At 39.9% G+C, this 21,790-nt stretch overlaps 1 protein-coding gene across 1 annotated transcript in view; it reads right to left on the bottom strand.

The window, feature by feature from the left end:
- The window catches only part of LOC136877502 (sodium/potassium-transporting ATPase subunit beta-2), a 206,232-nt gene extending 187,021 nt beyond the window's left edge, over positions 1–19,211 (bottom strand). The window contains exon 1 of the mRNA XM_067151608.2: positions 19,057–19,211. Within this exon, the coding sequence (XP_067007709.1) occupies positions 19,057–19,186 (130 nt within the window). The 5' untranslated portion in view covers positions 19,187–19,211. The remainder of the gene's footprint in view (positions 1–19,056) is intronic.
- Positions 19,212–21,790: the final 2,579 nt, after the last annotated feature.

Here is a 21,790-nt window from a genome sequence, read left to right on the forward strand (position 1 = left end):
TTTACGTCACCGCAGTCCTTGCTGACGTACTTCACGGTTACGAAAGTAAAGGGTTACAAAGGGAATCCTACAGTAAATTGAGATATACTGAAGAAGAGAACTAATCATTTCAAATCCTAAAATTTACATCAACTTAAGGAGAGATTCGTCTAGTAAATCAGCTCTTTCAGAGGAAACAATCTTCATAGTAGATAGTTTCTCATAGCCATCTTCGATGGAAATGCTAATTAATCTCGTATGCCATTCTGTTCAGACTAGACCACGGATGAACATGGAGCTCTAAGAAGATGGTAAGCCAAACTGCCCAAATGGGTGCCGCAGGATGACATTGCCGATTGAGATGACCGAGTCCAGAGAAGGAATATGTGAATATTTCCCGTCCATCCAGGGAAATAAATAGCGACGTTCCAATATGTCCTACCAGCTGGACATATGACGGCGATTGGAGCTGCTGAATTCAGATAAGTTTTACCTTTTAAATCAGTATCATAATGTTTGTATTCAACTGTAAATGTAGCATCGTTTATTAGTTTATTAGGTGCGAAGTGACTAAACGAGAAGAGTGGTGTGATGAATCAGAATGAAGGTAGATAGGTAGTTTTCGGATGTGCATAACAAATCCCTAACTAGGTGGTTATTCAGTGATAAAAGCCTACGTTCGGAATATAATTCGTTTAGTGTGGAATTCTGAGTTAATCAAAGTTATAGTAAGTCGTATGGTACACAATAGAGCGATATAGGTACATGTATACGTTGGTTATAGTCAATGAGTGCCATGTAGGATATGCTTGCTAGGTAGACACATCTGTTTATGATGAATGATGATTATGACTGAATGGAGGGCATGGTATTTGGAAATGTGTCCGGGAGCTGTAATTAAAAGAAAGGCCACAAAAGTAAGGTATGAACCCGTGTTAGTAAGGAGACAGATTATGGTTGTGAAAATATAATAGTAATATTTTAAGAGAAGTTGATGCATGATTGATGATTTAGAATAATGATGATTATTAATTCTTCACGAGGATGAACACGGTGATGTGGCTAGGTGCTCAACGGTTTTCATGCAGAGTTTTTGCTAATTAGGAAGTGAATAGGTAGCAATTGCATGTTCTGTTGATCTCACGAGCAAGCATGTAGAAAAACAAGTAGATCTGAGTGACATCTGTTAGCCAAAACGCTCACTTGGTTGTATCGACAACATTTCAGTCTGAAGGACGAACCGTACACATGTGCTGTCACAAAGTCTTCTTAATACCAATTGATTCTCAGACGAGAAGAACGTAGTAATTTCTTAGGCGACATCCCATCACTGATGACCAAATGGAAATATAAGCATGTTTTTCAACGATCAAGTTTTCACACTATGCACCACTCTTGATGACAGTATCAGATAAGTATAGTAGGGTAGTCATTAACAGGTATGATATCGCACCTATGTTTAGCTTAAGATGATGAAAGTGCTTAGACCTTTAAATGTTTATATGTCTTACTGGTTCTGATTGAATTTTATGAGAACTATATTGATTTGAAAGGGAAACTTATCGGAATTCATGCAGAATAAATGACCTTAGGCGAAGAAGCATGAATATTCGACATCCAAGTAATCAAATTTTCCATGATCAATGATCCCTATCCAACATTGTGATGTGATTATATATGGTAACATTTGGGAACTATCCTTCCAATTTAGCACCCATAGGTATTTATGAGTATGTTGAAGGACAGGATTATTCTGTGGTTGTAAATGAATATGAGCTCCGAGGGAGAGCCAATAGTTGATTAAAACCTCACATATGGTAAGAAAGATACCAAGTCTTGAAATATGATAATAAGTTTTAAATGCGTCCTGGATACCATGAGAAAGAGACCCTCAATCTATATTTTGCGTATTGAAACTCATATTGTAAATATTTCTTTTCTTTGTTAAGGTGCACCTAAGCTAGTAGTTTTTCTTCTTGTTACCCAAACCAGTAGTTAGTTTTTCTGGTTACCCAGACGGATAATATTTACTTTATTACCCAAACGGATATTAACTATGCAATTAAGTTTATCTTTAGTTATTCAAGGAAGTTTCAGTTATTTATACGGATCTTTAACTACTCGTATTAGGAAAGCTTTTACTAATTTAAGTATTCAAACATTTAATTTCGTTTCAATCCATTAATTGAGCGTTTCATTTCAGTTTAATTATTATTTTAAGAGTCTGTGAGGGAAATGAGACGTTTTCTTTAGACTTATGAATTGTAATTTTTACGAGCTTGAGTATATTAGGATTCAACTTAGTGCTAGCCTATACAGAACTCAATCTCTTGCCATAATTTGCAATCTGTTCCTGATTTTTTTTTGTGGACGATTATGATTTGAGCACTCAGAGCAATGAATTCCTGAAGATCTATTATAGATGATGACGAAGTCGAATAACATTTACTTTAGAATGCGTAGAGGGCGCTGGGTGTGTCAAATACCAGGAGATTTCCATGAATATTACTTACACATATTTGCACGATACCGCCTTTCTTTTCTGCGATTCTTCTTTCCATCCAGAAACATGGAAATATTGAAAGGAGGAGAGATATAGCGCAATTTAAAGAAAAGGGAGTGAGTGATTAGATATTGAATGGATAAAATAGAAAATTTTATTAGGATAAGTCCAAGTTCCCTCGAAGTAGGCCAAGGGAACAATCTCCCATACTATTTCCTCGACCACATTTTTTTTAATGGAGGATAGTCTAATGTGCGAATGCTGGATTGAAATATTGTTAAAATAAATAAATGTAGAAATATGAATCAGTTCTTTCAATGTGTTGGTAGTATAGTGACCTAGATTTAAGTCAATGAGAGCGATGACATCTTGATAATATAAGAAGTAGTGTATGCAGCACCTGAAGATCGTTTCTATAGATAATTTAAATCTTACGTGGCTCCGCATGGAATATCTTTCTCTGATTTGGAACTCAACACCCGAACTATCGAACTATTTAGTTGAAGATTATAATTAAGCTAGCCTGAATATTATGCGTCCTTTCAATGAGCCGGGAACGGCGCAATACAGTGGCCTAAAGAATGATCCTCTCCTCCAAGCTCCATTAGGAGAACCAGACGTAGATGCAAGCTCAAATATAATCATAAGATTAGCTAGAATTATTGGAAGTATTTGCCATTATAAGTCGTATTTTGATAAATATTACACGTCTATTCCCATTCTTGTACAGCTTGAAAAGAGATAGATTCGTGGCCTTGCCACCTTTCGCCGGAATCATTTCCTGGAGTGAAACTGTCTACAGAAAATACATAAAGACTAAGACTCGTGGGAATATTGAAGAATGCATAGATTCAGTAGACGGTGTAGAAATTGCAGCAGTTGGATGGAAGGACGATAAGTTAGTCTCATTAACCTCAAAATTTGTTGGAGGACAGGCAAGAAAGAAAGTTAAACGATTCGAAGGGAAGGAGCATAAAACCATTGGAACTGACTGTCCAGTTGTTACTGTTTACAGTCACCACATGGGTGAGGTTGACTTATTAGGTAGCCTAGTTTTTAGGTACAGAAACATCATGAGAAACAAAAAGTGGTACTTTAGATTGATCTATCATCTGCTGGATCTGATAGTAGTGAATGCTTGGCTTCTGTTTAAGAGATTCTCGAACGAACCTAGTACTCTGATAAGGGGAAGGTCTAGAAATGGAATAAAGAAATATTAAAGTTAACTATTTTAGTATGACATACTAATGTTATAAATTAACTCATTTCTTGAAGTTGAAGTGCAGATATAGGTAAAGAAGATGAAAGGACCAACGACACCAGCTCCACCAGAAGATATTCGGAGTGATCATGTTGGCCAGAATTTACTGAAAATCGACTGCGCTGCTTGTGGTGCAAAGATACACTCCAAATGCACCAAGTGCGCGCTATATTTGTGCCTAAACAATAAGGGAAACTGATTTTTCAACTATCAAAATAACTGAAGCTTAGCATATTTTCCCCAGTGAAGGTAAATGGAAAATTAATTTTCAAACTCGTTCTTGATAGATTTTTTCACTGATAACTGCTTACTTTTGTGTAACTATCTTATGGCATATTTCTAAAGGGAAGTTAAATGTGTGTGCTAAATTAACCTGATGGTTGACAGTTTCTCATAAAAATCCGCGAGTGCATTTTTTCTAATATAATATGCTTTTCTAATATACTTTTCAAACATATTTCACTTATGTCTTTCTGTTTTATGATTCAAGAAGTTCTTTTTAATTAATGTTTTAAAATATCTCCGTAATAAGTTACAGCATTTTTCCGTAACATTTTCTAAATTATTTAGTTTTGCTATTTTACCAAGAACTGGAAGAACATTAGTAATCGGCAATATTTTTTTTTTCATAAAAAATAAAATGGTGCAGTGAAGGGTAACAGTTTCGAGAGGAGGACAAGGTCAGCACTACGTTACCCACCTTGCACGTGTGATCGTTGGGCTGCCTAACATACGCCCGCGCATTGCATCTGTGGTCGGAGACGGCAAGTGAGACTACGGAGCAGGGAGTAAGCGGCGACGGAAGTCATAGCTTCCGATATCAGTAACGGATAGTGATCACAAGTTTTTATAGAAACAGAATGTTTATAGAAACAGAATCCATACTATATCCTTGTCGATCAGAGGTACAGATCTCACCATTTTCTAATCACAGTCAATTGTTTTATGTTCGTTTTATGACGATTATGATGCTTGTTGTTTAAAGGGGCCTAACATCTAGGTCATCGGCTCGCGTCGTTTATAGGTAACCTCATGGGCTTATTCATCCCTAGTACACAGTACGATAAGGTACTTGGTGCATAAGTACAGTAGTGGTTTTAGCATACAACGTTACCTCACTGACTTGTCTTGAGTTTATTACAATTACATTTGTTAATATTATATTTCTTAGTACTTATTAAGAATGATTAAACAACCATGTCAATCTATATAAATAAAGATGTAGGGGTCCGCTCTGTGAAATTTCGTTTATTTTTCCAATTTTTGAGATATTTATCCGTTTTTGGACAACTAAAGACAGTATCAGGGGATTTTTAGCTTTCGAGTCTGTCTGTTTGTTTGCCTATTTGTTCCACCATCAAGGCGAAGCGGCTAGATAAATTTCGACCAAACTTCTTATTTAGAGTCTATTCATTCAGAAGCATTCTTTGATATGCATATGATTTAAAAAAACTGAATATACCCTGGTGTTGGTGGGGGGGGGGGGGCAGGGTTATAGGAGGACTAAACCAGTTATTTGATATTTTCTCATACACTATTGATTTTCTGTAGAATCTGTAGACTATATGTGAAATTCCTCTTAATTTTAAATCATTTTTGTTATATACATAATTTCGTTTACTCTTCATATGGCGGAGAAAATTACTGTTTTCTACGGGTGTCATGCTCTGTGTCGAGAGACAGACCGATGGCGAATCTACCGGTTGCCATGGCAACGTCTTAGTCTTGCAGGGAAATAACTTGTTGCCATTTTGGGCATCATTCCTGTAAACTTGTGGCTGTTCGCTGGGACGTAAAACAACAGATGCCCTAGATTTAAAATGACGTTTTACGTTTTTCGGAAACACCGAGGTGCCTGAATTTTGTTCCGCAGGAGTTCAATTACGTGCCAGTAAATCTACCAACACGAGGCTGACGTATTTCGACACATCCAAAAACCACCGAACTGAGCCAGGATCGAACCTGCCAAGTTGGGGTAGAAGGCCAACGCCTCAATCGTCTGAACCGGCTAAAAATTAACATACAGTGTACATGAGGTCTTTCATTACCTCATTTGTTGTTGTTGTCGTTGTTGTTTTAGCGCACATGTCCGACTCCTTGGCTGAAAGGTCAGTTTGGAGGGCCCCGGGTTCGATTCTCGTCCAGGTCGAGGATTTTAACTTAATAGGGTTAATTCCCTTGCTCAGGGACTGGGTGTTTATATTCGTGTTAATACATTTTTCTTCATACACACACTTCAAACTACAACTGAAACACGCAACAGTGAGTCCTTCCCCACACATAGGGTTGGCGTGAACAAGGGCATCTTGCCGTAATACTGGGTCATATCCACGTAAGTGCCGATCTGAAATAATTTGAGAGAAAGAAAAAGAAGAAGGAGAAAAAGTTAGCGCACATAAATGGCAACTAAAATAAAATCATGAGACTCGAAGTATTTAATAGAAGTCTCATAAAATAAAGTGCAAAATACTATTTGTTTCTGGTGTAGCAAACATACATCTATACGCCACAAGAAGAGTCATAAGACATTCTGAAGGCAGTCAAGCATCAGTTAGCTGTCCGGCTTCACCGCTAAATGGTTAGCGTACTGGCATTTGGTCATAGGGGTCCCGGGTCGGGAATTTTAACAATCATTGGATAATTTCGCTGGCACGGGGGTTGGGTGCATGTGTCTTCTCCATCATCATTTCATCCTCATCACGACTGGAGGTCGCCTGTTGGCGTCAAATCAAAAGACCTGCACCTGGCAAACCGAACATATCCTCGGGCTCTCCCGGCACTAAAAGCCATCCTCCATTTCATTTTTCATCGGTTAGTAGCTCTTCTACTTTGCAAGCTGCGTTTGTAGTTAAAGTACGTTCTGTAGTTATTTTTTCCTTTCTGAGAATAAGTTATTATAATTTTATTGTTAATTAAAAAGTTTGTTTTATTAAAAACAAGATAAATCATAATTAAAGGGAATAAAAGCTTTTACTCTGTACTGTAGCTGTTAATGTGATTAGCTGGCACCCCTGGAAGCCCGGGTTCGATTCCCGCTTCTGCCACGAAATTTGAAAAGTGATACGCGGGCTGGAGCGGGGTCCACCAGCCTTGGGAGGTCAACTGAGTAGAGGGGATTCGATTCCAACCTCAGTCAACCTTGAAATGGTTTGCCGTGATTTCCCACTTCTCTTCCAGGCAAATTACGGGATGGTACCTAAATTAAGGCCACGGCCGCATCCTACCCTCCTCCTTGTCTATCCCTTCTAATCTTCCCATCCTCCAGAAGGCCCCTGTTTAGAATAGCAGATGAGGTCACGTGGGGTAGGTACTGGTCCTCCTCCCCATTTCATCCCAGACAAATGTCTCACGCCTAGGACACTGCCCTTGAAGCGGTAGAGGTGGGATTCCTCGCTGAGTCCGAGGGAAAAACGATCCCTGGATGGTAGACGGACTAAGAAAGAAAGAAAGAAAGAAAGAAAGAAAGAAAAGCCTTCAACTCTTATTTAATTGCAAATAATATTCCGTCTTTCTAGAATGCCTAAACTGAGTTTTGTTATATTTTATTTCTCTTTTTTCTTTCAAATAAGCAGTTAGGTAAATATTGACAAATAAGATCCAAAATATGCTACTCTTAAGTCCAAGAGATGCCTAAAACGTATGTTGGACGTGTTTTACGACAGATTAACAGAAAATGTGGTCCTTTAAAACAGCCCGCGTCCCGCTGTTCGAGAAAGAAAGGTTTACAAGAAGTTGTGATCTTGACACGCGCTAATGAACGTACCAATATTCACTTTGACGCAAGAGGTTTTATGGGATTTTCGAGATATTGGCTACCAAATTCGATACTATCGAACGAGAAGAAATCTCATCCCTAGAAATGTAGCTGCTCAGAACAATGTTTCAGCTTTCATGGCTGGATGTTCTAACTATTGAAGAAAACTTCCGAAGAGCTGCATCAGCAAAGATCTTTTAACCACAGTAAAATGCAGAAAAATTGCATACACTGCGAGGAGAAAACAATCAGCTGTTCAACAACATTCTCCGAGGTCAACAGACCAAGAATATCCTGGCTCGATAACATTCTTCAGTGGACAGCCGTCATAACCACCGAACAAATTTTCGGACTTAAAAGGGACAGAAATATATACCTCCAAGTTGGCGCCAACGACAATCAATCAATCAATCAATCAATCAATCAATCAATCAATCAATCAATCAATCAATCAATCAATCAATCAATCAATCAATCAATCAATCAATCAATCAATCAATCAATCAATCAATCAATCAATCAATCAATCACCACAGGTAGCAGATTCCCAATCTGTTGTTTACCTAGTCTTTTCTTTAAATAATTTGAAAATTTATCGAACATTCCTCTTGGTACATTGTTCCAATTCCTAACTCCTCTTCCTATAAAAATATTTTCCCCAAATTTTTCCCTTGAGTTCCAATTTTATCTTCAAATTGTGATATTTCCTACTTTTAAAAAATCACTCAAACTTATTCGTCTACCGATATCATTACACGCCATCTCTTCACACTGACAGCTCAGAACATACCACTTTGTTGAGCAGCTCGCCTTCTTTCTCTCAAGTCTTGCCAAGTCAAACTTTGCAACATTTTCGTAACGCTACTCTTTTGTCGGAAATTGCCCAGAAAAAAACGAGCTGCTTTCTTTGGATTTTTTTTAACACTTCTCGAATCAAGTAATCCTGGTGAGGGACTCTATACACTGGAAATCTAATTGTGTACTCACGTACCCTGCGATTTACTTTCTTACTGTAACCCCCTAAATACTCTCATAACAATGTGAAGAGATCTGCAGCCTTTATTTATAATCCCCTTTACGTTATTACCCCAATAAAGATATTTCCTTATTTCACCCCTAGGCATTAACATTGATCCTCATGAAGAACTTTCAGCAGTAATTAAAAATAAGAGGATTTTCCTCTTTGTGAAGCTCATAACCTGACCCCCCCCCCCACCTCGTTTATCAGCATCAACGTCAGGGAGACTTTAACTGCCACAAAGAAGAATAAGAAGAATAAGAAGAATTGCTAACTGATTTTGTTTTATGCTTTGCCAGGTTGGTTGTCTGCGCGAGGGTCACTTGAACGGCAACGTGAAGAAGAAGTTAGTTAAGTTCGTTGCGTACGTTAGGGTCACCTCAACTGCCATGAATAATAATAATAATAATAAGAAGAAGAAGAAGAAGAAGAAGGAAACCCATTTTGTGTCCTGCACATGAAGCCCGGCCAGTGCCCGTGGGAATTTTGAAATGAAAGGTCACGTTGGACTAGGTCCCTTGGCTAATGACGGTAATATTAACAGTCACATAAAACTTGAGCGAGCAGAGGATCACGTGATGGAAGGAAGAGTGCCATGACTCACGACACTTTGCGATAATCGCATCCCCCACACAGTGGGCTAATGGCTGGCCTACTTGTGCCCTCTGATGTATCTGGCCTTCACTTGAAGCCTTCCAGTGATTTACCATTTCCGCGCCATACACGTTAATACTAGTTCAGTTGGGATTGAGCTAGATACGGTGTTACCAGTGGCGATTCTTAGGGTTCAAAAGAGATGGGGCACAAAGTTTTAGGTTTTTTAGCAAAATACTGACTTTGTTAATTCCCAACCACAAATCAAGTCCCATTTTTATACATATTTATTTTTTTAAAGTTCCTGTTACTATAAGATCTAGAACACAGAAGTGCCCCCACTTCTGTCTTTCCTGGATCAGAGGACACGCCGGTTCTCTTGGAAATGAAAAGGCGGATATCCTCGCTAAAGCAGCTTCCTCATCCAACAAGAAACCACTTACAACAAATCACTCCCAAGCTATGCAAAAGCCCAAATCAAAGCACATCTAATAAAACTGTGGTACAACCTTGGACATCAAGGAAAAAATGGGTCTGTATTTTCCTGACATATACGGCCGACTCCAGTGCAAAACATTAGTGCCCGAATTCACTCTCACTCAGTTTCTCTCCGGCAATGGGAAGTTAAAGTGCTACTTTGAATGCTTTAAAACTAACATTGCAGGCAATTACTTGTGTTTTTGTGGATCTTCACAAACGGTGGATCATTTACTGTTCGACTGTGTCATGTTTGAAAGGACAATATTCGAACTTAATTGTCATGTAAACAATTGTAATGTGGAACTTTTAAATCAATTATACCGTCTGTTTAGGAAACCTTGCTGCTACAAACAGTTCCTTAAGTTCATTCAGCACATCTTCAATAATTTAGTTTCCTAATTTTGTGTCAAGGACCAATAATTACAAGAAACTGATCAAAGCTTTAATCCTAATACACTCATGTACAATAGGGTTCAAGCTGTCAGGATATTTAATAATATATGTTCTATTTTTAATCTTAACACCTGAGTTATGCAAATTTCGGGTCATGGTGGACCTAATTCCTTTGCAAGTAACCGGTCCTCGTAATTTTCAGTTGGTGAATCTCTCACCTTATTCATTCCCCTTATAATAACTGACAAATCACACACAAATAACACGTGAATACGCACAAAAGCTTTTTCTAAAACGCACCAAATAGCAACATGCGCCGTAACCGCACATTAGGATAAACAGTAACCATGTGTTTACTTCCCGGTTATCGCATGTCTTTGGTTCAGCCTGTTCAATACAATTGCGTGGGAAACCGACAAGCAAGAAACGAAAATCTCCTAAATGTCTTCATCATAAATGAAAAGAAATGTTTCTCTGCCGCTAGAAGAGTTGAAATAACCAGTAAATCACTACATGAACATACATTATTTAAATTCCTCCTGCTAAAAAATCACCAATCCGCAACAACCAGTGAAAAAAATGCTACGTTGGCACTATTGGTTTGATTTACTCTAAAACAGTGAAAGCAAATACTGCATGAAAATTTCTCTTTTCGGTTTCGGTTTGTGTTTCTAGTTTCATACACGTTCTTTTTGTTGAAGAAAGGGAATTGAAATTCTCTATGAAAAGAAGGAAATTTCCTTCAACCTACCAGACTGCTCTAAAGAAAGTTAACAAAACTGTCTCTATCACCATCTAGTGTACATGACATCAGCTGTGCGGAAGATTTGTATTACAGCGTCTTAGTATCCGGTCTGAAAATCTTTGTTACCTTAGACAGTGGATTCACCGTAACCCGCTACGCCACTTCCTCTTCTCGCAGCTGTAAGTAAGGGTATGGTGCTGGCGAAATGAGAGACGAAGTTCACAAGAATGTGACTATTGTTAAGTTGCTAAATTCCTTCCAATATATGAGAAACGCGCGTAACGCATAAACGCTACAAAAAAAGAGCATATTTTAAAGAAAAACGTCATAAATACGTGTTCGCTTAAATACTTCACTGATAATAGAACAAGTGACCGGGCGGCCTAAGGCCAGAACCACGCCTTCCAACTTATGTTGGGGTATCTATTGACCACCATCTAGTAAATTACATGAGAATACAAGGGTACGGGTCGTGTGCTAACAAACTATTTGTTGGAAGACAACGATGATTTACACACGTTTTAATACCAAGTAGGGAAACATGCATGCCTAATGCCAACTTAATATTTCGCTTCATTCATGAATAGGGATGCAAAGTGCATCAAATCACTTTTAAAATACAAATCTCCGCAAACTCTAGGTGTAATTTCCAAGGAAGATATTACTTTGAGTCATAAATGTTTTTGTGCAAGTTTATAACACTAGTACGTACAAGATTTTTTTTACGTCGCACCGACACAGATAGGTCTTATGGCGACGATTGGATAGGAAAGGACCAGGAGTGGTAAGGAAGCAGCCGTGGCCTTAATTAAGGAACAGCCCCAGCATTTACGTGGTGTGAAAATAGGAAACCACGCAAAACCATTTTCAGGGCTGCCGACAGTGGGGTTCGAACCTACTATCTCCCGAATACTGGATACTGGCCACACTTAAGCGACTTATAAGTTAAGTCCGGACGTTCAGGCAGTAATAGGTTAGAATGTAAACTTACTAAAGTGAGTAACAAGTATACTCCATTCTGCACAACGGTTCAGCATAGCAGGTGAGGCCGCCTGGGAGAGGTACTGGTCCTACTCCCCATTGTATCCACGCAACCTAAAATCTCACGCTCCAAGACACTGCCTTTGTGGCGGTAGAGCTTAGCCCGAGGGAAAACCAACTCTGGACGGTAACCGGATTAAAAAAGAAAGAAAGAAAGAAAGAAAGAAAGAAAGAAAGAAAGAAAGAAAGAAAGGAAGAAAGAAAGAAAAATAAAATATTGAACATTGCGGGAGACTGAAAGTTACTCTCGGCTTCTATAATGGAATATTCAGATGTCTGTGACGATGAACATACAATACACTAAACGACTTCAAAGTTTCCGATTTACGCCACATGTTGCCTGCAGCGCTTAAACGGCAAACTCGTCCAGGTTGGGTGTCAATGACCTTCAGTGCCATGGTGAGAGTTTGTCGTGCATTATTTTCTAAATTGACTGGTGAAGTTTGTGATTATGTCACAGAGAGCCTTTTAAACTCTTCCTTAGGATCATGAGCATTTAGTGAGAAAAGTAATATTATTTCGAATGGCAGACCAACTCCTGAATTGAAAGATTTGAAGACTAAATCACATGGGGGTTTCGAAGTACATTTTAATGTATCATATACAGAATGACCGTGGCTGTGCGGTATTGAAAAACTACCAAGTCTCTTTTGCTGACCGTATTTACTTTTTCCAAAATCCAAAACAACAACAATAAAAAAACGCATGGACCATAGATGGTGTCAAGTCTACGCGCGCGTTACAAAAATTATAAAATTCATGTTGCATCCATTGTTTTTCTAGCGCGTTTTGGCAAAACTAGAATAGACTTCTCATTAAGCGAGGCATTTTAAATATCAACAGAAATCTTCTTCTACCACTCTTCCCACACCTGTGGAGTCGCGGGTGCGAACTGTGTCGCACATGTGGATTTGGCCCTGTTTTACGGCCGGATGTCCTTCCTGGCACCAACCTTATATGGAAGAATGTAATCACTATTGCGTGTTTCTATGGTGATTTGTAGTGTAGTGTGTTGTCCAAATATGAAGAGGAAAGTGTTGGAACAAACACAAACATACAGTCCCCAAGTCAGAATAATTAATTAAACACGATTAAAAAACCCGACCCGGCCGGGAATCGAACCTGGGACCCTCTGGACCGAAGGCCGAAACACTGACCATTCAGTCAGTGAGTCGGACAACAGAAAAATACAATGAATCTGCGAAAATAAACAGATCGACGAATTGAACTGAATTGAATTGAAGTACAAGTAGGCGCAACAAAACTTTTGGCGGATCTTCAAATACAATACTTTCAGGTAATTTTTTTCCATATTTTCATTCTTTGGATAACTCTAGCCGGCCTCGTGGTGTAGTGATACAGTGCTTGCCTCTTACCCGGAGGCTCCGAGTTCGAATCCCAGACTGGTCAGGTATTTTTACCTGGATCTGAGGATTGGTTTGGAGTTCACTCAGCCTACGTGATTACACATACGTTCTCGAAAACCAAGAATAACGGTCGAGAGAATTCGTGGTGCTGACCAATGGATATCACGTAATTTGTAGCAGTGGTCGACTGGTAAGCCAATAGCCCCTCGGGGCCGATAGTGCCAGAGGATTTATTTATTATATTCGTATAATTCTATACATTCGATACTGCATTTTCAAAAACATTCCTTCCCGTAGAACTTTGTACAACGCTCGAAAGAACTTCATCCTCTTCTCGATTGTACCAGTATCGAACTGGCAACACCCAGGAAATTCCAACCACGCCACTGCCACTGAGCTGTGGCGCCTCGTGAAGTTTAGTATAGGAGGGACACTTTATTGTTTAAATACAGACTTGGATAATATACTATAAGTCTAAAATGCTCACACATATTTACACATGCAAGTATAAGCATTAAAAGATAATATGCCAAAACACACCGTAATTTACATTCCTATGTCAGATCAGCCCTTCTTTCTTTAACTGTAGTAAATCTCTCTCTCGTTTGCCATTCTACATCTCATGAATATCTTTATACAACCTGTGACAATAAAGTTCGGTGAACAGTCCTGAACGATGAATATAGGTAAACAATGCACAACAGTGACCTTACTGTCCTTCGAAATAGTCCCCTCGCATAAGTATGTACTGCTGAGATCGGCGATACATGTCCTGCAAACTTTGCAAGAAGGCTTCCTTTGGGATGGTGTTCAAAAGCCTCGTCACGTTTCGTTGGATGTCAAGAATATCGTCAAATCTCTTTCCTTTCAAAGCGAGTTTGAGTCGTGGGAATAGGAAGAAGTCTGGAGGATTGAGGGGATCCCGGAAAAAACGCCATTCCATGCTTTGCAGTTTCGTTTCAGGATCGTACCTGAGACACCAGGTTTCATCCTGAAGTGACAATACAGCTCAAGAAATTTGGTGTCGTGTCCGCCGTTTCGATAAAATCCTGTAAACCTCTAAACGTGCCTGCTTCTGATCGTCCGTCAAGTGATGTGGCAAAAGACGAAAACACGTTTTCCTCTTCACTAACTTCTGGGTGACGATTTGTCGTACGGATTCACGATTAATCTGAAGTTCATCCGCTATCATGCGCACAGTTAATCGCCGATCGTTCGTGATTCATGTCCTCACCTTCTCAATGTTTTCGTCACCGACGGCGGTCACCGGTCTTCCGCTAAGCGGGTTGTCAGAAACACTTTCCCGGCCTCCTCGAAAACGGGCGAACCACTCGTACACACACTTCAAGGACAGTGCTTGATCTTCATAAACACGTACCAGCATCGCATGCGTTTCTTTCAATGTCTTGCCAAGCTTAAAACAAAACTGTGCATTGATCTTTTGGTCGTTCATGTTCCAGTTCGCAGTTCAGAACCAAAGCACTAAACACGCACATTGTCAAACAGGTTGTACACGGCACACACACGATGCTCAACTGAACAACATTGGGAGCAGGTGGTCAAAACCTGCTGCTACGCAGGTGCAGCGTTGTGTGTCGCCACTGTTGGCGGATCGACCGTTCTGACTTCATTCACCGAAATTTATTGTCACAGGTTGAACTATCTGGTGTAGAGAAACACCTTTCCTTCTCCACAGTAGTCATTGGTATGGTTGTAGCATTATTTTCAACAATAGCACATTCGGAACTGTGCAGCTTTCTTGTTTTTCAGAGAACTTCTTGCTACCCTTCTCGGTCACAGTTTGCTTGTGACCGAGTCTCTTTCCAGTGGCAACGTTTGGAGACCATGTACTTTAAACGTCTGCTCTACGGTCACATGGGAGTTGTGACCCGTTGCTGATATATACGGTTTTACGCTCCATCCTGAAGCCAGATTTCACAGTTTAGAAGTGATAGTCACCTTCCTTATGAACTGAAAACATCTATATCCTCTTTTATATAATGTAATGAGAAGTAAGAAAATTAATATTTATCGGGAGGGCACGTAACCCTGTAACCTTATCCACCAGCCGCCACTGCCACTAAGGATGACGAATTAAAACAAAAGCTCGGCATCACAAAGAGGAAGTACCATCCGACCAGACGTGCTCCAGCGACCGCCTCGCATGCTTCCGCAGTATTTAACATTGCGGGAGATAGGAATTACTCTCGGCTTCTGTGGAAGAGAAAACTGTGTCTACGCTATGAGGAATAGATTGGAGAAGTTTTCTACGGCATATTGAAGAGGTCACTGCATATTTCACTAATATGTACATATGGATGCATACATTACACATTTTCTCCACGGATTATTGAAATATAAATTTATTTCAGGAAAAGACGACACTTAACTGAATTTCTGCGTTATTGCAATTTATTTTCGGAAGAGTGTAATAATGTGTTCATAATGCACAACCGGCATTATTTTGTGTAGAAAATACTTTCCTTTTCGCAACATAGTGACAATGTCGCGCGTCAGTCAGGTAGCTGTAGCTACAAAATTCCTACAAATCAGTAATAAAATTTAAGTGGCTGGAGATATTTGGAAGAACCTTCGTCACAAAATTGAGAAAACTGAACTCAGGAATTCAGGACTAACATTTCTTCGGGTTATGAGCAATGTTATACATAGTGAATCAGAATAATAATGCCATTCTTATTCTATTCTATAAATAACATAACCTTTCCTTAGTTACTATCCTGTGGCTTCATATGCCGTGAAGTGATCATTCTCTTCGTACAAAAATTAATTGATTATTGTGCATTGAAATGATTGGTGAATGATATGGTACTAACGACGTTCATATAAAAGAGAAGCAGTAATAATAATAAAATTATCCATTACATTTATCACTGAAAACGGGATAAAAACCAATAAAATTATGTGGCCTTTTTTCTGCATATTTCTAAATATTCAGAGCATATGTCCAACCTTTTAAACCCATAAATGCATGCATATATTGAGGAATTTTAGTGCATATAAATCCACCGTCGATTCATTACAGGAAGATAATTTTTTCTCTTCATATTGACGAAGTAAAAATCCTATGCCAGGATACTGCTTGGAATTTTGTTCACATTTAATAAAATTCCTGCCTTAACCGACCTTGAATTATATCTTTGTACGGCACTTATTTTATTCCTATCTTTGGTTTCTGCTCTCCCATTTTTTTCATCGGCCGTCCCCGCAAACGTCAACAAAATTAACCATCTCTTCTCATTTCCTGCGTACGTTGTGAAAGCCATTAATCCTGTCCTGAGTCAGTTTAGTACCAAAGAATATCTGTCAAATTTAATTTATTCGTGGAAATGGTATCATTTCGTACAAAATGACTGACCACAGAAGTCCTGAGAGAAGAATAGTAATTTCTTACCCTGACTAAAGCAATCCAGAACAATGTACCTACAACAGTGGAACTAGGGATGAATTAATAAAATTGGAAATATCTCAAAATTGGACCTGAGTAAACGCCTGAAGTACAGACATTTCTACTTTCTTCGTAGTATTGTTGTATGATGATAAACGGGGTTGAAAGTCAGGTTGTGATTTTCACTAATAGGAGAAGTCCTCTCAGGTTTAATTGCTGCGTTGATGGGGTGAAAGTACCTGACGGGGATCACCGTAAGTTGCCAGGTGTTAATATAAAGAAAGATCTCCATTGGGGTAATGGCATAAACGGGAGTAAATAAAAGGTACAAATCTATGCACATGGTTATGAGGTTACTTAGGGGTTGTACTAAGAATATAAATGAGAGGGGATTACTTGATTCCAGAACTGAAAAAAATGCGAAGAAAAGCAGCTCGATTTGTTTTGGGTGATTTCCGACAAAAGAGTAGTGTTACGAAAATGTTGCGAAGTTTGGACTGGGAAGACTTGGGAAAAAGGAGACGAGCTGCTCGACTAAGTGGTATGTTCTGAGCTGTCAGTGTAGAGATGGCGTGCAATGACATTAGTAGACCAATAAGTTTGAGTGGTATTTTTAAAAATAAGAAAGATCACAATATGGAGATGAAGTTCGAATTCAAGAAGGCAAATTGGGGCAAATATTCGTTTATAGGAAGGGGAGTTAGGGATTGGAATAATTTATCAAGGGAGATGTTCAATAAATTTCCAAATTCTTTATAATTATTTAAGAAAATACTAGGTAAAAAACAGATAGGGAATCTGCCCTAAATGCAGATCAGTAGTGACTGAAATGAACAATTCTATTACCTGATTTCCCGTTGCATGTTCATCTTTGCAGAATCCGAAATAGGCCACTACACTATATTCCACGAGTGCACTTAATTCTCCAGCAGCGTTCTGTATTCCATCGACTTCCAACAACAGCAAATGCATGTATGCATGTCTACCCCTTTGTCCCGAGTTTCGATATAGGGTCGAGGATGAGATTACATATATGGCATGGATTTACGGCGGATGAACGTTCTGTCGCCAACATCAGTTGAAGAGCTAATGGAGATTAAATGAATGATGGCGAATGAAACTGGGTAAGGAGGTGCAAGAATACGAACTGTCCCGGCATTTTCCTACAAGTGAAAAATGGAAACCACTGACAACTATTCTCAGGACAGTCGACGGCGAGGTTCAATCCACGCGTCTCCAGAACGCAGAGCCGTAACGCGTTAACATTCCGCTCGGTTTCTAACAACAGCAAAGGTCCTACGTTGAGCTGATATCTTCATTGCTTAACATTACGTCAAAACCAAATTGAAATGTGCACTAATTAATGAGTAAGCTCTCGATTCAGTATTAATAACCTTGCCACCAGAACGTCGCTAACGATATGGACATGATATTACCTGTTTTCCCTTGTTCGCATTTAATTTCTAAAGAACACGTTACTATTCACTTTCTTCCTTGTTATCTCTTATTGTTTGTTTCCTTTTTGTTAATATTTATACAGTCAGTGTAAATTGACGTATTTTGTACCGGAACATGCTCCCTTTTTTTTTTTTTTTACAATTGGCTTTACGCCGCAACGATGGGACAGGAAAGGGCTAAGAGTGGGAAGGAAGCGGCCGTGCCTTAATTAACCCTACAATGCATAGTAATTCATATTTGAATCGTACGATTTTTTAGCTTGCTGCGTTAACTTGTTACTGCACAGAGGTGGTTTTAGGGCAAAGATCCTCTGTACAGTCAATCAAACACATATACCCGTGATGCCTACAGCCCTACTCCTTCCACCCCGTCAACATCCACGCGTACCAACCACCGTTCATTTTCCGTAGGCCCTCCCCATCATATTATCACAGGTTTCAAGAGTACTTCTGGTTCAACATCAAATATATTAAAGATATTACCGACCTACGGTCGTGCAAGTATACTTGCGCCTTACATTTACGTACCCATGGCCAGTATGCATTAATGATCGGTCTTTGAATGTTAAAAGCTTAGCGTAAAATCGCGAAAAATCGTATTATGGCAAACCACATCACGTACGAGCGTTAAGGTATAAGCCCCTGTTAAGAATTGTTGGTAAATCTAAGACAAAAAACGCAAGTTGAACATGATCTCTTATTGTTTGTTTTCTTATTATTAATATTTATACAATCCGTGTAAATTGGTGTATTTCGTATCGGAAACTGATCGTTATTTTTTTTACAATTGGCTTTACGTCGCACCGACACAAATAGGTCTTATGGCGACGATGGGACAGGAAAGGGCTAGGAATGGGCCTTAATTACGGAACAGCCTCAGCATTTGTCTGATGTTAAAATAGTAAACCACGGAAAACCATTTTCAGGGCTGCCTGCCGACAGTGGGGTTCGAACTCATTATATGCCGAATGTAAGCTAACAGCTGCGCGCCCCTAAGAGCAAGGCCAACTCGCTCCATAAACCTGATAATTACTAAAAAATAAAAATGCTTGTCTTACCCCAGCTGGGTCCGGTGCGGCCGAAGATCTGGCCTTCCTCCGGATTGTAGAGAAACAGCCTGAAGCTCCGCCATCTGCCGATCTGAGGTGGTCGTAGGTAGTACTCGTAACTCGGCTTGTCTGTCGTCATGGCGGAGCGGAGTTGTACTGACCGAGCGGTCTGCGGCTCACTCGCCCTCACTCCAGCGGATATGGCCGATTACAGCCCAATTGAGCTTGAGGGCCTCCTACACGCACATGACTCTTACAGCCTTTTCTGCCCACCTCGAAGAGCCAGGTTTCGATACTCGACTCGCAATCAGCCACGAACTCAAGACTGTTTACAGGAACTCGCCGAGGTTCTCTCAGACTTACGAGGAACGCATCCCACTTCCAGAGTTGGCAAGTAATCGAATATAGTTTTAAGTAATTTATTTCTTGTAATCGTTACTTTTTATCAAATTAAATTTTTACTCGTATTTAATTCTTGAGATAAAATGATTTTAGTTAGGTTTTTTACAATCGATATAGGCTACATCGTCTCAGGAGTCGCTCACATCAAGGATTCGAAGTGACGTTGGTATATCACATTCAAGGCACAAAGACATCGATAGTCCTATAATATCGAAAACAAATATCGATACCAATAGTATAGTTCGATAGTGTCAGTACTGTTCAGACAGGATTTTTTCCTACTGGATTAGCGTCGCACTAACACATCGAAGGATTTTGGCGACGGAAGGATGGGAAATGGCTAGAATTGGGAAGACGGCGGCCATAGCATTAATTCAGGTACAGTCCCAGCTTTCCTCGAAAACAGATCCCAGAGAATTAGACTATGATGATGATGGTGCTTGTTGTTTAAAGGAACCTAACAGCTAGGTCATCGGCCCCTAAAGGTACGAAATGAGACGAAATACAATGACAATTTAAAAGTCCAAAACTCATCCACTGACCAGAATTCAAAACGTGATAATGAATAATGAATGGATGAATACGAATTTAAAATAATCAGCGGATCTAAGCTCGAATATTGAAAGTTAAAAATAATTTCAAAATTAATCCACTGACTAGAATTCAAAAAAGAGACGATGAACAACTTTGGGCTGGGAAGACTTGGAAGTAAGGTGACGATCTGCTCTAGTGTTTCGAGCTGTCAGTGGGGAGATGGCTTGGAATGGCATTAGCACACGGATAAGTTTGAATGGAGTTTTTAAAAGCAGGAAACATCATGTATGTTCAGTCTTCAGCCCTAAGGCTGGTTGGATCCTCAACAGCCTAGGCATCACTGAAGAGGCGTACTAGGGAAATGAGGAGTGAGGTAGTTTCCCGTTGCTTTCCTCACTGAGTCAGAAGTTGCTATTACATACCAGTCTGCCAAACCCACTGAAATGCATGCACCAACCGATCCTGTGAGCAACATTTTCACACCATTCATAGCAGGGACTGGCTGCATGGGAATGGCATTACTAGCATCGCTCATACCTCAGTCACTTTCATACTGTCAAAGCCAAGGATAGGACAGAGACAGATCAATGAAAATAACAAAATTGCTCTAGCCCATACCAGAAGACATAGTACACTGTAAACACTAGGTCCTGCCAGCAAAGGCATCATAAATAATGATTTGGAATTTAAGAGGACAAATCGGAGCATATGTTCGTTTATAGGAAAAGGAATTAGGGATTGAAATAATATCAAGGAACATATTTGATAAATTTCCAACTTCTTTGAAATCATTTAAGAACAGACTAGGTAGAGAACTGACAGGGAATCTGCAACTTGGGCCATTTGTCTGGTGTAAGAATGGGAAACCACGGAAAACCTTCTTCACAACTGCCGACGGTGGGATTCGAACCCTCCATCTCCCGAATTCAAGCCCATAGCTACGCGACTCTAACCATGCGGCCAACTCGCTCATACAGGCAGTTTCAAACCTGGTGATAACGAAAGAGCAGCAACGAACTAACGATCAACAAAACCTTCAAAAGCCTGTTACTGTAGGCGGATACATTATGTCAACATTACGAACAGTAGAATAGTAACACATGACAAAAATAAACTATGACATGCCAACAATCAAGGGATAGCACTATTTAAAGTGATGGCGGCACGGGCGTCTGGAAGTGCCCAGACCTGTCTAAACACCGTCTCTGCTGGTGGTAGCAAGGCGACGTTAGCTATCGTCTTTCGAACGGGACATTATAATGTGGGCCAGATGGACGGAACATTTCTTTCTCGAAGTTTTGCAGACGTGTAACATTCCTTGATTGGCGGTGTTACGTGTGTATCGAGAATACCTCATGGAAGGTACTACCAGCAACAGTGAGCGGTGGTGATGCTTAATGATCACAATTAGCGGTGTCGGGCTAGATAAGCCCCACTGGCTCAGATCACGTCCAGATTTAATGCGCGAGGTACCAGACGCATATCAGTGCAGCGTTCTTTAACGTCTGTGGCATATGGGAGCGAAGACGTACCAATGTGTCCAAAGTTAACACCACGACACCTGGGCACATGACGTTGCTAACTGGCGAATTGGCGACGTGTAGCCTGGTCCGATGAGTCACTGTTCCAGTTGTTTTGAGCTGATGGTTGGGTTCGGATAGGGCACAGACCCCATGAAGCGATGGATACCGCTTCTCAACGAGGCACCGTAGAGGATGGTGGTAGCTTCATAATGGTGTGGGGTGTGTTCACGTGGCGTGGGCTGGATCCACTGATCAGTGACTGCTACGTTGAACTACTCGTTGAC

Source organism: Anabrus simplex, chromosome 7 (assembly GCF_040414725.1).
Source record: "Anabrus simplex isolate iqAnaSimp1 chromosome 7, ASM4041472v1, whole genome shotgun sequence".
Classification (NCBI taxonomy): Eukaryota; Metazoa; Arthropoda; class Insecta; order Orthoptera; family Tettigoniidae; genus Anabrus; species Anabrus simplex.